At 38.8% G+C, this 18,778-nt stretch overlaps 1 protein-coding gene across 3 annotated transcripts in view; it reads right to left on the reverse strand.

Annotated features, from left to right (window-relative positions):
* The window catches only part of CCDC141 (coiled-coil domain containing 141), a 212,703-nt gene that overhangs the window by 4,620 nt on the left and 189,305 nt on the right, over positions 1-18,778 (reverse strand). The window contains exons 22-24 of one of the 3 annotated variants that reach the window (XM_004267379.3): positions 15,641-15,754; positions 6,253-7,106; positions 344-4,118 (exon numbers count right to left, since the gene is read on the reverse strand). In XM_004267379.3, coding sequence (XP_004267427.1) covers positions 3,851-4,118; positions 6,253-7,106; positions 15,641-15,754 — 1,236 coding nt within the window. In that variant the 3' untranslated portion in view covers positions 344-3,850. The remainder of the gene's footprint in view (positions 1-343; positions 4,119-6,252; positions 7,107-15,640; positions 15,755-18,778) is intronic. The other 2 variants (XM_033423654.2, XM_049712584.1) reach the window with 2 other exon arrangements.

The raw sequence follows: 18,778 nt of genomic DNA on the forward strand, positions 1-18,778 counted from the left end.
TTGTGCAATGTTCTAAAGAAGTACATAAATTCTGGTTTTGGCAGTTGGGACTTAGTCACTGAGAGGGGAGACACCCACTTCTCCACTCCACTGCCAGAGCCAGCCTATATCTTTAAGTTTAAAGTTTCAACTGGGGTGCAGCCCAGAGGCTCTGGAGGATTCTCACTTAAGTGTGGTAGGCTAGGTGAGGTTAGAACCTGATTCTGACTGGTCAATGTCCATAACAAGAAAGAATAATCAGGCGACAAATAATATCTTTCTCTTTTGACATTCCCCCACCCATCTCTCCAAAAAAAAAAAAAAAAAAGAAGAGACAAATCAAGCTATGCTTATCTTTGCTTACCTCTGACAACAATTCAAGAAATATTGAGTGTGTGACTATGTCTTAAGTGCTGGGAGTATGATGACGAACGGGGCTGTCACAGATTCTGCTGATAAGGATCTCTTGCTCTAGCCAGGAGACAGATGCTCACATGTGCAATTCCAGTGCAACTATTAAGGGACGTGACATGGTCAGCTCAGGTGCTGACAGGGCACATAGCAGGAACATCTACACTGGACTTGATGGGTCAGAAGGCTTCCTGGGAAGGTTGTGTCTCCAAAGGACCTGGAAGGATAAGCAGGAGTTAAGCCACATGAAGTTGGGTAGAATAGAGTAAGGGAGTTCTGGGAAGGAGGGCTGGAGAGAAGTAAGATCATGACAGGGTAAAACCTGAAGTTAAGTATCGCTTTATGGGGGGATTGGAAGGGATGGAACAGAGGCTGGGAATGGAAGCATAGGTACTAAAGGACCTTGTGTGCTACTTGAAGAAATTTAAGGGTGAAGTGGTTAGGAGGTTCTTGCAATAATTTACTTTAAGCCTGTGTCTTAACTATAAGTGATGGTTAGCATTATTGAATGAAACAGCTAAATTTTCCTGCTTCTTTTTCCAAATACTTTAGATATTATAGAATATGCAAAGATTCAAATGTAAGGATTCCTATGGTAAGTTTCTCCTGGAATTGAATGTAAAAAAACTTTACCATCAAATGTTTATACATCCTTTTATCAGAAAATAAAAACTGGAAAAAATAATTTTGCCTTATAGGAAGCTCAAAACACATTTTGTGTTGCATTCCTTCAAGGTATCGAGTATATATTCTTTAAAATTTCTTTTCATTTTCTTGTTGAAAAGTGTTTTGATATTGCTAACTGTCCAGAATTTACTCTAGAAGTAAACAGGTATAAATCATGTATATATCTCAAAATAGAAACACCATGTCCATTTCCTAAGTTTTTCATTTTTAACCAATACTTTTGGTTCATACTTTCATAGGGGGAATTTTTGATCAAGACAAAAATGTTAACAGAAAGGATAATCACACTGAAATTAAAGTATAACCAAAAGAATAACTGAATAGCTAATTATTCTTCACTGCTGTGGGGATTACTAGATAGTCAATAGCCCAGAAGAATATGTAGGTAGGTAAGTGGGTGGGTAGGTAAATGTATGGGTGGATGGATGGATAGATGATGGATAGATAAACAGACAGACAGATACACAGCTATCCGAACTATAACATGAATATCAGCATAATGTTTTATCCCAACATTTGAGCTCTCGGTGTATATGTATACAAATATATGATATATATAAGGTATATACATAAGTTATATATCTCAGATATATGTATAAACCTTAAGCTTGATATAGAATTCAAATATATCAGGGACTTTATATGCCTTCTTTGGTCATCACCATGGATATATGTATATCCCATCCTGCTCCCCAAAGGATTAACATGTACTGGCATGCAACAGGTAAAGCAAACCAGTAATTCCCAGGCCCTAACAACCCCAAACCAAAAATTCAGCCAAGCTGGAGTTACTCAGTTTTCCTGGGTCTCTCTGATGTACACATGCTATTAAACTTCTGTTTGATTTTCTCCTGTTAAAAGAAACTCAACCAAGCTGACAAAAAGGGATGGGAGATCCCACTAAATTAACAAGAAAGAGATAGAGTGAGACAAGAATTTGTTACCTGGTCCTGCTGGCCCTCTTTGGACATAAGTAGGTTTTACTCTTTAGCTTCAAATGGGAATAGCAATTTGGCAAGATATGCACAATACTTGAAACTGGACGAAAAGGACAGGAGAATTAAGAGACTATGAATTCCCTAGGATGCTGTATATATAAGCTTTTAATAGGTTTCTGTCAAAATTTTTAAGAAAATTAAGAGATTAAATTTTTTCATTAAATTGAATACACAGCACAAGAAAATATATGCCAACTTTTTACTTAGCCACACATTTCACATCTTTGGTTAATATCCAGTAACTTTTTAATACCAACTTGAATATATTAAATTTAAATATTTTTATTATTTGTAGACAGGCTTTACAGCAACATAATTAATGCCTCCCCTTCATCAGAAATCTATAATGAATATTCTTTCAACTAAAGATTTTACCCTAACATGACAAGACTACATTTAAAATCTAAAAACAAATGCCTCTCTTACACATGTTTATTTTTTAAAGGCACTAAAATGATGATCCTCTTTTCTGAATAATATATTTCAGAAAGGCATAGAACATTCTTCAATATTACAGTGGTAATTATAAGAAAAGGATAGAAGTTATCTTGTCATCCTATTATATACTTTTTCTCTCCCAAGATCTTACTAAATGTATCCCCCTGAGTTTAATTTCAAGTCTTTGAAAAAGATATAGTCTTAAGAAATTAGAAAGGAATTTAAGCTCCAATTCAGAAAACATCATTTTCCTATATGGAAATAGTTGGAAATCACATACTAACACCATCCTTTAAGTTAATATTCAAAAGAAACAATATCTGAAAGAAAACAGTGGGCAGAAGGCAGTGTGATGACAAATTACAGTAAGCAATACAATTACCCTTAGTCTTCATAGAGTACTTTCCATTTTCCAGATCTTTACAAGACATGAAATGAAAACCTTCAGTTGCCCAAGAGGTAGATGATGAATCCATTTGCCAAATGGGAAACTGAGGCACTACTATGCCTTCCCACAGGCTGTAAAAATGGTCAGCAACAGAATCAAGATTAGAAGCAGGAGAAGCCGGTTGCAGCTGTATACACATGGCTGCCCAAAACATGTCAACGGAAGGACAGGAATACTGTTGGTCCACCTCTGCGGCTATGCTCTATCTTGCTCTGTGACACACACAGCTGATGGAGGTTTCAAACTCCATTTAAGGCTAACAGCACATCTATTCTCCAATGTCAAACCCATGAGATGAACAGGAGGAATGATTATTTGCAGTGCCATCCTCAGACTCAGGAATGTAGGCTATGTTGAAACTATATAGAATGTATTTCAATAAATGAGATCAAGACATGAAAAGCAAAATTAAAGGACATCTTATGCAATAATGAAAATTACAATTTTAGTTCAACATTTCTACTCTTATTCTACAAAGAGATGTTTATGCGTACAATTAAAAATAGATTATCAAACAGTTGGATTTGAAATAAAACACATCTGCATGCTGATGTGAGACTTGATCTGAATGCTCTTAAATTAGGAGGGAATAAACATAGTATAATTTGACTGTGTTTTGTACTGAACACATCTCTTTTGAGAATACAAAATGTATCCTTATTCGCTGCTAATGATTTACTGAGCTCTTCAAATACATTAAAGCACTAAAGAAAATTGGATTATTTCACCAAGCAGTGGTATTCCAAAAAAGCAATACGGCCAGAATGGAGGTACACTGGGTGGGGGATACTTGGTTGGGGATGCTTGGTGGGAGATGCAGGAAAATAAACAGCAGTATTGTTGTCCTTTAGGCTCATAAGAATGACGCCCATTGGTGCCAACCGCGCAGTTACTGTGTGAGTAGCCAGTACATTAGGGACACGCTAACATAGATGACACTCAGCAGGATCCAGTTTATTCTGGTGATGGGCGGCCTGCGGTCACCTGTCACGTGGAGGATGATATTGGAAGAGAGAATGCCACTAGAGTTTTGGGCCCGAGCCACATAGAGGCCTGCATCTGCCTCGCATACCTTCGGAATGAACACCGAATGTCTTGTCTCCTTGTGTAAAACCTGCAAGTGCCCATCTGCAGACAATTTCTGGCCCTTCTTGTACCTGAAGCAGAGAGTCAGTTTTTAGAGTCAGGATCACTGTTTATTCACATCATTTCCAAGTTCTAATAAGCACTGCAATTCGGCCCATGACTACTGCAATATTCTCTAGCATTAGCAGGAACTCTGCAGCAACCACAAATCCCAGTGGGGCTGTGTATCCTTCAAGCAGAGGCTGTCAACTGGTAGCCATAGATGTGCTTGATGGGCTCAGACTGTGTTTTTTAAAAACTGAATTTTTGGACGTTTATCAATTAGAATATTGCATACGAAAATTCAGATATCCAACTCCTCTTAAAAAAACTGGGCCATCTGGTCACACTGGGCCACCATCTGCTCATGGCAACAATTACCCCAAATGGGAAATGGCACCTTCTATTTGACCTGTGTCATTCTTTCAGCCACTATGAAACAGCAGCTTGTGACTCCCCATCAGACTCATCCCGCAAGATCCGCAGGAGAATGCCAATGCGCCGCTTTAGAGGAAGGTACTTACATAGCACTTCCTGGCGAGATGAGTTCATTTAATTTTTGTGAATTAATTTCATTAGAAGAAAATAATTTCTAATTATAAAAGGCATTTATTCAATTGGATTACTACCGTTAATGACACGTTTCTAAGAGTTTCCTACGAATATGAGCACTTAGCTGCATCATTATACAAAGCAAATGATTTGTTTATTTTGTATACTCTAGGTTCTTGTTTATTTATTTATCCCCATGTTCTTCCACACAAGAAGTGGTGACAAACCTGAAGCATTTTCTATTCCCGTTGCCTAGGTGATAATTTTGCATTTTTCTGAGTGTCCTAAGAATGATTCCCTGATAATTTGCCAGTTGTTAACTGAGCAAAATTGTTGTAAATTCGAGGGCAAGGTATTTTTTCACAATACTGCAGCAGTTCTTCAACAGTAAATACTAATCAAGTCATTTTTCGTGTGGACCAAAACAAGAAACACTTCAGACAACATTTTTCTTTGGAGTGAACTAATATTTAATAATGAATTAAATGATAATATTAAATAATAAATTTACTGATATTTAAATTCCTAAATACAAAATTCCTGATCTGTAGAAAACATGCAATTGTAAAAACAACAAAATAAGATAAAAAGCATAAATGGCTGCACTGTAACCCAAGTGCAATTTCTTTTAATAATCTGAGAAACGAACATTTTCTCATAAACTCTTTAGAGAGCTGATCCACACTTCAAGTACCATCAACAGGCACACACAATAATTGAAAGAGTTAATTTAATGTTTACTGAAATAGTATGATAAATAAATGCTATTTTACTTAGTTTATAAGTATAAACTCATGCTCACGTATTTGTAACTTTGTCCTCAAATAAATATACTTAAGGTTGAAAACTTGAAAAATTTCTAAACGTTTAAAAGTAACCCACATATTAAGAAAGTTAGAACTGCTTTTATGATAACAGTGATATAAAACCTGTGTTCTGCCGTTTACTTTTATTAAAACAAATTGGCTAAAAATGGTGATGTGTCTAGAGTAAAACCACATTGTTCACAGCTCAATTATTACATCACCTTTCAAAAATGGCTTTATTACCTGTCACTAGAAGCAACTGGGAAAGAAATATTTTTATTCCATCTTTCACATTGAAGAAATGTAAAAGAAGAAATCTTAGTGAGATAACCAAATATTACAAAAGTGGCATGTGTGACTCTGTTGGAAGAGGGAAAAGATGGAATTGGTAAATTCCATTGGTAAATGAGAGAAAAGAGAAAAACCCAAATGCTTAAGTTTTTTAATTGGATGTTAAACCAAGTAAATGTCATGCTTATGTAGGAATAAACAATAGGAAAGAAGTTCAAGCACAACCTTTAGAAATGCGGAATGTTAAACTGAAACCAAAAAATAGCACAACTAAGTTGCAGTGCTTTTGGAGTTGGTTAAATCATTATTTTATATGGTTACCTTTTCTTTAAGGGTATCAGCCATGCGGCTACAAAAATGAGAGTTGGGGGTTCGATGTGAGATTGAATCATGCAGCGTTGCAGTGACCTAGAATATTAATCAGCTACCCCTAAACCTTTAAGTTAGTGCACACAGAATGATTTGCTCAGTGATTCAGTTTGTTTCTGTTTATGGCTTGTCGTTATAGGCTACCCACCATGTCAGTGTAGGCTCTGGAAATCCTGTTACTTCAACTTCCAAAGTCACTGGAGAACCTTCCATGACAGTTACATTAGACAAGAGCCTGGAGAAATTAGGGGCCTGGCCAGCTAGGCTGACCACGCTGTTCTTTGCTGAGGTAACTTTAATCTCTTCTCTGGGAACCATTTGCCTCTGACAGGCCTGGCTGGGGCCTGGCTGAAACCCGAGGCCCGAGCATGCATCCTGGGGAGCATGCAGCCTATGTCGGGTTTTAGTGACGTTATTATCAGCATGCGTTTTCTCCGGTGTTTCTAGCAAACTTCCCTGAGCCTGGGGGTGCTGTTGCAAAGCTCGCGCATGCACTTCACCGCACATGCTCTCTGGAGGTTTAACACTGATTCTGTGGAAGTCAGTACTCTCTTCCGGAAATCTTCGGGATGTTAACGGGGGCTCAGCTTGGAACTGGGGGGAAGGCTTCTCAAAATGACTCGAAAATGTTTCTCTCTTATCATCGCAAGCATCAGCAAAAGCAGCAGGTGGCGGAAGGCCAGATTCCGGGGCCTCCCCTGGACCGCTGGTCCCTGTCTGCATCCCGTGGCTGCTTAGGTGCCGGCGGAGAGACGGGAGGGCACGCGCCTCCAGCTCCATGTCAGACGGAGCAAGGAGGGAATTGGGGCTTCCCGGGAGCGGAGGCAGGGAGACGTCATCGGGCGAGACACAGTCATATTCTTCTCCTGAAAGCACATCCACGGGCAGGAGCAGGCCTTGGACAGCACCCTCTGGGCTGGGGACCAGCTGCTTCACTTCCCGTGGAAGCTGACCCTCTCCTGCTCTATTGACCGCCAAGTCGTCCGCTGGCTTGGCCTGCTCCTTCAAAATGGAAAAGTCAAAGCTTCCAGTTAGTGGTCGAGTTTTCTTTTTCCAGATCTCAAAGTCAACCTCAGAGAGACAACTTGAGAAGACCTGCAGTGAGTGACAGCTGGGGCCCTGGCTCTGGCCTTACAGAACTTGAAACTGTTTGTCTGCTGAAGCTCAGCACAGCGCCGTCCCATGACTAAGGAATCGGTGTAAACCGACCTCCAGCCTCTGAGTGAGAGGTGACAGACCTTGCGACACAGAAGAGAGAAAGCCCTGGTTCTCATCTCTCATGATGCGGTCTCGACTGGATCCACGTCTTTCCAATCATGATCTGAGGAGTCTTCCTCTGCCAGCAAGTTCTGGTTTGGTTTATTTATCTGTCTACACTTCACAGCATTCGTGGTTCCCAAATATCAGATGTTCCCTTTTAGGTGATCCTCAGACCCTCCTAGAATAACCCTCCTTTTTTCTCAGGAAAGCCATTCTTTGTTTTTTTTTTTTAAATTATTGTGGTAAAATATACACAACCTAAAATTTACCATTTTAACATTTTTTAAGTGTACAGTTTAGTGGCATTAAGGACATTCACGGTGTCGTGCAACCAACACCATTGTCCATCTCCAGAATCTTTTCATCTTTCCAAACTGAAACTCTGTGCCCAGTAAAGACTAACTTCCCCTTCTCCCATCCCCCAGTCGCTTCTACTTTCTGTCTCTATGAATTTGACAACTATAGGTATCTCATATAGAGAAAGCCAATTTTAATGACTGGTTTTATTTTCTAAAAGCCCCTTAGTTTTATTCTTACGATGAAAAATATCTATTGAGCACCTATTATATACTAGGTACTGTGCTAGGCATTGCAGAGATAAATGGTGAGTAAAAGTAAATATAATCCTTCCCTCTTGGAGATGACGGCCTAGCAGGGAGGTAGATATTAAGGGAACAATCCCATGTTGTGGACTTTCGCAGGAGAACACACCAACATACAGCAGAGGAACACTTGCCACTTGTCTTTCTGTCCCATGTGGAGCATAGGTCATTCTACGAGACTGAGAAAAACAGTGATCCATCTCACACTGCTCTAGTATTTCTCTCCACTTACTGACGTCCATCTCTGGTTTGAGAAGAGGTTCAAATAACCCTTCTGGCATAGACTCAAAAGAATATTGAAGCTGAAAGGGATCTCATTGATCCCAACCTACTTGTTTTATAACCACTTCATTCTTTGCCTTTCCTCAGCATTTTGGGCACATTTTTCCTTAATTAACAATTACTGGTTTTTGTCCTGTGGCTACTACTTGCACATGAGAAAGTTATGTCTTGCCTTGACTTTGAGTTCTTCATTTTAGCCCATAGTCCTGTTCTGGACATATACTTTACAGGTGATTTTTGAGAAATAAATGTGTTTTCAGATTGAAGACTAGAAGCAAACCAAAACAATGTTCCTTCTACTATCCCACAGATATGACTTACCCTCAGAGAAAGCATAATCCCAGCTGAGAGAAAGTGGTTTCCTTCAGCCATTTAGAAAAAGTTTAAACCCTGGGTCTAAAGTCAGAAGTTCTTAAAAGTTTTTCTCATTAAAAAAATTACCAACGGGATAAAATATTTGCAAATGATGTGATCAACAAGTGCTCATACAACTCAACAACAACACAACAAAAATCTCCCAATCGAAAAATGGGCAGAAGATCTTAACAGACATTTCTCCAAAGAAGACATACAGATGGCCAATAGGCACATGAAAAGATGCTCAACATTGCTAATTATTAGAGAAATGCAAATCAAAACTACAATGAGGTATCACCTCACACCAGTCAGCATGGCCATCATTAAAAAGTATACAAGTGGGCTTCCCTGGTGGCACAGTGGTTGAGAGTCCGCCTGCCAATGCAGGGGACACGGGTTCGTGCCCCTGTCCGGGAAGATCCCACATGCCGTGGAGCGGCTGGGCCCGTGAGCCACGGCGGCTGAGCCTACGTGTCCAGAGCCTGTGCTCCGCAACGGGAGAGGCCACAACAGTGAGAGGCCCACGTACTGCAAAAAAAAAAAGTATACAAGTAATAAATGCTGGAGTGGGTGTGGAGAAAAAGGGAACCCTCCTACACTGTTGGTAGGAATGTAAGTTGGTGTAGCCACTATGGAGAACAGTACGGAGGTTCATCAGAAAACTAAAAATAGAATTACCATATCATCCAGCAATCCCACTCCTGGGCATATATCCAGACAAAACTCTAATTCAAAAAGGTGCATGCACCCCTATGTTCATTGCAGCACAATAGCCAAGACACGGAAACAACCTAAATGTCCAGCGACAGATGAATGGATAAATAAGATGTGGTACATATATATACAATGAAATACTACTCAGCCATAAACAAGAATGAAATAGGGGCTTCCCTGGTGGCTCAGTGGTTAAGAATCCGCCTGCCAATGCAGGGGACACGGGTTCGAGCCCTGGTCCGGGAAGATCCCACATGCTGCGGAGCAACTAAGCCTGTGTGCCACAACTACTGAAGCCCACATGCCTAGAGCCCACGTGCCACAACAAGAGAAGCCTGCACACCTCAAAGAAGAATGGCCCCCACTCCCTGCAACTAGAGAAAGCCTGCGCAGAGCAACGAAGACCCAACACAGCCAAAAATAAATTAATTAAATAAAAATTTTAAAAAAAGAACGAAATAATGCCATTTGCAACAACATGGATGGACCTAGAGATTATCATACTAAGTGAAGTAAGTCAGAAGGAGAAGGACAAATACCACATGATATCACTTATATGTGGAATCTAAAATATGGCACAAATGAACTTATCTATGAAATGGAAACAGAATCACAGATATAGAGAACAGACTTATGGTTGCCAAGGGGGAGGGAGCTGGGGGGAGGGATGGAATGGGAGGTTGGGTTTACCAGACGTAAGCTATTATACATAGAATGGATAAACAACAAGGTCCTACTGCATAGCACAGGAAACTATATTCAATATCCTATGATAAATCAGAATGGAGAAGAATCTAAAAAAAAAAGAATGTATATATATGTATAACTGAATCACTTTGCTGTATAGCAGAAATTAACACAACATTGTAAATCAAATATACTTCAATAAAAAAATTACTAAATAAACACATATTCCGTAGGGAATGCCCCTCCTTCTTTTGGTTTTCCTACCACAGCTTAGTGCCTCTCCTTCCATCTCTCCCTGAATGTAGAATGTTTATTTTCCTTTTCTCAGAGACTTTGATCCTACAACCTCCTGTTCAGACTAAGGATCTCCTCTATGCCATTCTGACAGTCTCTGTTTGAACACTTTTTCTGAATGGGTGCTTTCTTTGAAAAGAAGTTTATGCTTTATTTGTGTTAAGAATAACTTCCTGTATTTATCACAGATCTGCCTTCACTCAGTATCCACCAATACATCAGAATTGGCCTCTTGGAATGACATAGAAGATGTCTGACTGCTCTCCTCTTTTAACAGCCCTTTGACTATTTAGAGAATTGGTCCTGCAACCTCCAGGTCTTATTCTGCCTTAATTCCTGGAACTTTCTTCATTCTGGTCACCTTCGGAGGTCCCACTTTAATGAGCTACAAACTCCTTCATGGGAGGGCAGGGACATTTGTTGATCTGAGGGTCATGCAGGGGCAGGCAACTCCTCAATGACTTCTATGGGTAACATAGGCTCCTCTGGAAAACAATAATGTGTAAAAATTGAAGTTTTGCAACAGGCTTAGGAGGAATTTGGATAAAAGTCTGGGCTAGTTTCCCTACTCCTCACTCGCTCCTGCGGAGGAAGTGACTTACCTAATTGTGGGTTTGGAAGAAGAGACTGAGCCTGCTCAGCTCTGTGTCTTTGAGTCCCTCTCTTTTGGATGTGCCTTCCATCAAGTGGGTGCATCCACACTGGCTCTAATGCATGAAAAACCTCTGTAAGGGAAGCCTCTGTTGTCTAGCTGTGCACCCAAGTGGCTGAGGAGACAAGTCTGTCTCAACAGAGATGAAGTTTGGGGAAACCCACTAGAAAAGTCCAAGCCCTGTCCTCCAGTCCAGCTTTTACTGGTTACTGATTCCTGACTCCTGTGTCTCACTTTCAAATGGTGCTAAACTCAAGAAGGTAATCCAAGGATATTACTTTTTTTCACTCCCTATAATTCCTGAAGTAGAAAAATACTTTCCACCAAAAATACACTACCGGATAACTTCCACTGACAATAAGAGAGAGTTTTCTCAAATCTTTTTCTAGAAACATTTCAACTTATCTTTATTTCCAGGATTTACTTACTTTTCAGGTGGAAAGTAATCAGTGGAATCATCTCCTTGATCTACATGATATGTTTTTATGAAAGTGACTTTATTAGTTTTTTGTTTGTTTTTATAAGAATCACACGGGACTATGGATTCACAATGTTTTTAATCAACTAAAATGTCCTATTTCCTCTGTCTATTAATACCACTGATAAAAGTGTTGAACACTGCAGAGTTTAGGACAAAGCCAACTGTCTCCCCAGGGCAAGGCAAACTGTCTTCCAGGTTGACACCGATGAACTATTTAACATGCTTGGGCACAATTTTAACCTGACCAAACGCCCATTCAATTCACATTTCTCCACTTACCTTAAGAGACATATCGTGAGTGTGTTTATCAAATGACTTCCTGAAACCACAATAAATTTTGTCTATGGCACCAACCTAGAGTTTTCTATTAAATAATCATCTCAGAAAGCAAAATAAGGTGAATTTAACACAAGTTTTTCTGAGTAAATCCATGTTGGCTTTTGACACTTCTGTCTTTATTCTCAAATGCAAATAGGCGTTCAGTTTTTAAGTCACTATGGAATTTTACAAAAATCACTTTTAGAACTCACTGAACTATAGTTTCCTGGATATACTAATTTTCCTTTATGAAAATGGTTTCCAGACATTCACATATACCAACTATCTTTTATATTTCTCCACCATAAAGCCATTTTTTGCTATTAGGAGAAAAAAGGTGTGTTTGTGTGTGTGTGTGTTTCCAGAAAGGGGTAGATAAATCTGTGTATCTCAGCACAGACAGGGAATATTTGCATCAATCTGATGAGTTCTGGCAAAGTGTCTGGGAAACTGATTTAACTCACCAAAACATCGCTCATTCTCAATTTCTTTCTCATATAGCCTTGGCTGCTCTTTGTCTTTGTTGATTCCTTTTTCTTTTCCCACCTTCTAAAAACATGAATGATGTGTAATCTTGTCTTTAAGTTCTCTAATCTTCTCTATATACTTTTCCACTCAAAGATCTCACCCTATGAGATCTAATGATCATTAACTTTTAATTAATCCTAAATCTATAGCCTGAGATCGTATCTCTGTCAGGATTTCTGAACTTTCATTTCCACTGATGGACATAATCACTTGACTCTACAATCATTGCCCTGTAGGCAAACAAAATGAGCATCTGGAAGAGAAAATATAATGATACTCTACATCCATTGAACTAAGTGTGTAGCACCAGTTCTCCAAGTCCGTAGGGTGGGGAGCCATGTTTGTGGTAAATTTAAGGGAATTCCACAAGGCTTTATCTTCTAAAATGTCTCCACAATAGGTAATCTTATCTTGGTTTATGATTTAATGAAGGTAAGTGCGAAGTGGATAAAGAAAGATATTGAACATAGGGCTTGGTCTATGAAAGGCTTTTCTGGGGAAGGCTCTTGGAAGGGGATTTGGGCAGTCAAGGAGTGACTTGGTACCCTTAAGCACTTGGGGAGGACAAGGTAAGAGAGAACAGAAAGGTGGTGAAGAACCTTTTGCCCTTCCCATTATTTTCCAAAGCAAATGTCTCAAGAACATCTTACTCCGCCTACCAGGTGATCAGGATTACTGGAAGAGGGCCCAGGGACTGTCCTCACCCACTTTGATAAGAGCACTCCACTGAATTGTTTGCTATGAAAGCACTTCCATGCTGCTACTTTATTAATCACTGTGTAATAGATGAATGGAAAGAGGGAAAAAATTTGGCATGGGAATCTACAGTATCATTACAAAACAGCTTATTTATATGCAGCAGTTTCTTGGAGCTCCCTTTTGGTCTTGTGGAAAAAGTTACATGGCTGAAATTCAGGAGAATTGGGCTGCCTGCCCAGTTTTGACACTACTTCCTGTGAATTTTGGAGGGCAAAATATTTAATCTCTTTGGGCCTCAGTTTCCTCAACTGTAAAATGAGATTTGATCAGATGATTGTTAAATCCCTTCTAGCACTAGAATTCTGTAACTCTAAATGCTGGTATCATAAGCCTTACATAGTTCTGTGATTTTAGGCAAGGCTTTTAATACTCTGTGCCTCTGTTTAACCTTAGGGGTTTTTAGATACTCCTGCGGATTCAGCTTCAGTGCTCACCTTAGGGAATAAAACACCATCACTAATCTGTTAGCAGTGCAATGGGCACTGCATTTACTGAATTGCTTAATTCTACCAACTGTATTTTTTGGGTCAGAAAAATGAGAAGCACTTTACTATCTCCAGGAAAAAATCCTGTGATGAACATTTTCTTGTAATAGTTTGGTGGAATTGTTCCTTCTGACTCAAATAATTTTCTGAGGAAGAACAATACCATTTAAGGGTATCACAATTGAATGCAGTGATTCCCACATAAGCTTTTCACTTGGTGCTTCTTGTTATCTGCCCACATGGTGTTTCATGAACTTGTTACAGCTGACCTATAATATAAATGATAGAGACAGTAAGAGGGTAAATGTGGTTGAGCTGTTTAAAAGTGAAGATTACTGCTGCCCTTTCATTTTGCCAATGGCACGAGAACATATACATGAAATGAGGTCAATGAGAGATCATAGTGTAATTATGGATTTTCACTTTTATCCTAAATATCTGATGATCTATCATGTCTTTTAATTTATGTTAAAGTAAAAGTGATTTCTCAATGAAAGAAAATCTTGCTTTTTTATTTAAAGGAATCTGTTTCTTTAATTTTTTTCTAAGAAAAATAAATAAAAACAAGAAAGCCATTTTTACTAAGTATAAATGAGTGTGTTTGCTTTGGCAGCAATCACTTTTGTTTCTAATCTTACTAAATGTGTGTGGTTGACAATGTAGAGAAGTGTGCAGAATTAAAAAAAATAAATAATATGTTGTTGGATTTAGTATCTCTTATAACTTAGTTAAGAAAATGTGATGCATTTAATGTTATTCTTTATTATTTCGACTAGTTAGTCTCAGTCATGGTTGATTTTGCTCCCCAGGGGCCATTTGATAGTTTCTATAGACATTTTTGGTTGTCACAACTGGGTGGAGAGCGGGTACTGCCGGCCAGGAGTGCTGCTAAACATCCTACAATGCACAGGACAGCACCCACAACAAAGGATTCTTTGGGCCAAAATGTCAGTAGTACCGAGGTTGAGTAATCCTGGTTTAGACAATCAGAGTAACCAAAGATCATTTGATATATAAGGCTAAAGTCCAACAAGATGATCAAGGGTGGCAGCTTTCCTTTGCCTCAGAGAGGAATCAGGGTTTAAATGCTACAAGCCCATCCCACGAAAAAAGCCAGCTTGCTTAATTAATGGTACTTGCTGCCTGGTGGTTGTGTAATTACACTAGACCTTGACATAGATTTAACCTGCAGAAAAGGACATATAAAGAAGCTCTTAAGTACTGTATTTAGTTTAAGAAAAGGTAAGTCTTTCTCCATGAGATGACTGCAACAAGTGGGGAGAAATTTTTTAAACTCTCATGTCACAGAGTATATTTTATTTTATTTGGGAGCAGTTGAGAAAAATGTCAACTCTGCTTGCTCTTTCAGTTCCTTGGGAGAGACACAAACATTGGGAGCAAACTTGGCAAAGCATAAAGTCAAGAGCTAATTATAGTCCAGCAGCTATGAATAGATAGTGAGCAACTTATACTGAAAATCCATCATGATGTGATTTAAATAATGCTTTTGAAATGCATATGCATTTTGTGAATATTTGCAGTTCTTGCTGCATGCTTAATTTATCTGTAATGCATAGGCTTTAAAATAATTTAACATTTCTCTAAATACTTTAGTATTTATATTTCAGTTGCATTCTATGTTTTAGTACATATGAAATATCATCTTAGAGGTAGATTCTATGGCAACAAGATACAATCTATCAATAATTTCATGTATTAAGGTTTTCCAGGGGGTAGTGTAAAACAACAAAGTCATAACTTGGTGGTATGATAAAGAGGGAGAAGTAAAATTTGAAGTTGGGATTGAAAGGCAGCTAAAGATGGGAGAAACAAAAATAGTTTGGGGACATGGTGTGGTGTTTGAATGGCTGTCCCAATGCCACTGTGAAATGCTATGGCTCCAGTATTCAGTGGGAGGGACTCAGAGGGAAAGAGCACAGATGAGAGACGAAGGACTAAGTAAGGGGTAGAAAAGAAGGGAAGAGGACACTCACATTTCATTTACACTGGAAGATTCAGATCGATAATAAGGCTTCAATTCATTTTTTTTCAATGCACAATGACTCTAACCTCAAAACAAAAGTAATGAATATCTGAGGGTACATAGTTTTCTTTACCTTATTCCTTCCTTTATTGAATATTGTCCGCTTATTTCTCCCTGGTTCTTTTAGTAGGTCAATGCAATCATCGTGGAAGCCTTCCAAATTCAGATTCATCTTTAAAACATTTCCCTGATGTACAAAGTGAAGGTTAGTGAGAGCCTGGGCCAGGAAAGTTGGGGGAACAGTGCCACACAATAACCACTTGGAAGAAAACATAGACCACTTGCAATCTTTCAGTAAATGTATTCCTCAAGAGACTGGCGTACTCCCACGATGTGATTTATAAAATTATCTCTTCAAGCTCACAGTTCCCTTCCTACCTCACTCCTTTGATAAAGTTGATTGCCAGTAAAAATAGGTTGTTCAAAGGCCCAGCTGGAAAAAAGTCATTGTTATAATAGGATGCACCTACAGGAGCATTCTCTAGAGAGAAAAATCATTGTGCGTGGCAGTTTAAACCATCGCAAAAATCTAGGGGAGCAGCCATGAGGAGGAAATGACTGAAGATTCTGATGGAGAACAAAGTAGGAAATTCAGAGTGTTTAGACAAGCAAAATGTTTGGGAGACTCATGAAAAGAGGAAGGTAATATAATTGAGTATGGTAAAGAAAAAAAAACAATTGAGAACAAACGATGCTTTGTGGGTGGTGATATTTTGCTCCTACAGTTCATGGGGCTCCGTTTTAGTCATGGAAGTAGAGGGTGTTTGCTAACTGCTGAGGAGCCAGTGTAAGAGCCTTGAAGACTTTGTGAAGATGAAAGGAGCCACAGGTACACCAAGTGACAGGACACCAGTTTAGGATGAGGTTATAGGGCAACAGAAGATACTCTATACCACCTGGAATACAGGCATTAGATGGGCCTTAAAGAAACAGGCATGCTTCTCAAAGTGTACATGTTACACCAACTTGGAAGATTTGGGGAGACATTTACTGGGGAGATTTAGCTTTTACTCCCAACTCTAAAAATTAAACTGGTTTGTATTACTGGATAAATTACTCTGCTTTAGTACACACTTGATACCTAATTCCAAAGTGGAACGTATATTGGTACAACCACTATGGAGAACAGTATAGAGGTTCCTTAAAAAACTAAAATTAGAACTACCATATGATCTAACAATCCCACTCCTGGGCATATATCCAGAGAAAACTATAATTCAGAAAGATACATGCACCCCAAATGTTCACTGCAGCACTATTTACAATAGCCAAGACATGGAAGCAACCTAAATGTCCATCGATGAATGACCGGATAAAGAAGATGTGGTACATATATACAATGGAATATTACTCAGCCACAAAAAAGAATGAAATAACGCCATTTACAACAACATGGATGGACCTAGAGATTATCACACTAACAGAAGTAAGCCAGACAGAGAAAGACAAATATCATATGATATTACTTATATGTGGAATCTTAAAATGAACTTATTTATAAAATAGAAAGAGGCTCACAGGCATGGAAAACAAATGTATGGTTACCAAAGGGGAAAGGGGGGTGGGGGGAAGGATAAATTCGGAAGTTGGGATTAACATATACACACTACTATATATAAAGTAGATAACCAACAAGGACCTGCTGTATAGCACAGGGAACTATACTCAATATTTTGTAACAACATATAAGGGAAAAGAATCTGAAAAGGAATACACACACACACACATTCAGTTATATATATACAAATGAATCACTGTGTTGTACACCTGAAACTAACATGATATTGTAAATCAACTAAACTTCAATAAATAAAATAAAATAAAATAAACCAAACTGGCAGTTGTGGAAGGAGTACTAGATTTTGAATTATAACTAAGTTCATACTGCAGACCCACCACTACTGAGTGTGGGTCCCCAAGCAAAGCACTTTTACCCTCTCTGAACTTCACTCTAAAACAAAGAAAACAACATCTACCTTATTACCATCACAAGGTTATTTGGAAATCACTGAGGCAATATTTATGAAAATCCTTTGTAAATCTCAAAATGATAAACAAATAGAAAGGATTATTATCACTGTCTCAGCCTTGACAGGGATTTCTAGGTCTGCTTTTTAATAACCCCCTGCAAAACAGAGCCACAGGATCAACCTTAAAAACATAAAAACCATACATGTATGCTCTCATAGAAACATCTGTAAAGTTTTAGCAAGCATCATTTGACAGGGTTTTTGTTTAGGCCGTAACTTGTAAGGGCAATGTTGTTTTGTTCTTTAATTAAAAAAAAATTTTTTTAACATCTTTATTGGAGTATAATTGTTTTACAATGGTGTGTTAGTTTCTGCTTTATAACAAAGTGAATCAGTTATACATATACATATGTTCCCATATCTCTGATGCCCATTTCTCTTGCCAAAGAGGCCATTCCTCATTTTAATGTCCACCCAAACCAAACTTTTTTGGGCTATTGAATGATTTTTTTTTTTTTCTGTACCAATCCTTTGAGCATTTACTACAAATGCCAAAACCCTTTCGGAAGAACCTGTTTTCAGCAAAGCATAGTGTTAAATGTTGTGTGGGATGCTAAACTGAACGGGGTTTCCTCAGGTATAATCAAGGAGAGAGGCTGGGATGATCATGGTAGTTATATGTGATGATTATGGTAGGAAGAAACACAGGAGCTATAGCACAGAGATCCCCAAGCTTTTTGGTACCAGGGACCGGTTTCGTGGAAGACAATTCTTCCACGGACTGGGGGGTGGGGGACGGTTTTGGGATGATTCAAGTGCATTACATTTATTGTGCACTTTATTTCTATTTATTATTACATTGTAATATTTAATGAAATAATTATACAACTCACCATAATGCAGAATCAGTGGGAGCCCTGAGCTTGTTTTCACTTGCCACTCACCGATAGGGTTTTGATATGAGTCTGCAAACAATTGATTTATTATGGTCTCTGTGCAGTCAAACCTCTCTGCTAATGATAATCTGTATTTGCAGCTACTCCCCAGCGCTAGCATCACTGCCTCAGCTCCACCTCAGATCATCAGGCATTAGATTCTCATAAGAAGCGCACAACCTAGATCCCTCGCATGAGCAGTTCACAGTAGGATTTGCGCTCCTATGAGAATCTCATGCCACTGATCTGACAGGAGGCGGAGCTCAGGCGGTAATGCGAGCGACAGGAAATGGCTGTAACTACAGG

The sequence above is a fragment of the Orcinus orca genome, chromosome 7, assembly GCF_937001465.1.
Source record: "Orcinus orca chromosome 7, mOrcOrc1.1, whole genome shotgun sequence".
Classification (NCBI taxonomy): Eukaryota; Metazoa; Chordata; class Mammalia; order Artiodactyla; family Delphinidae; genus Orcinus; species Orcinus orca.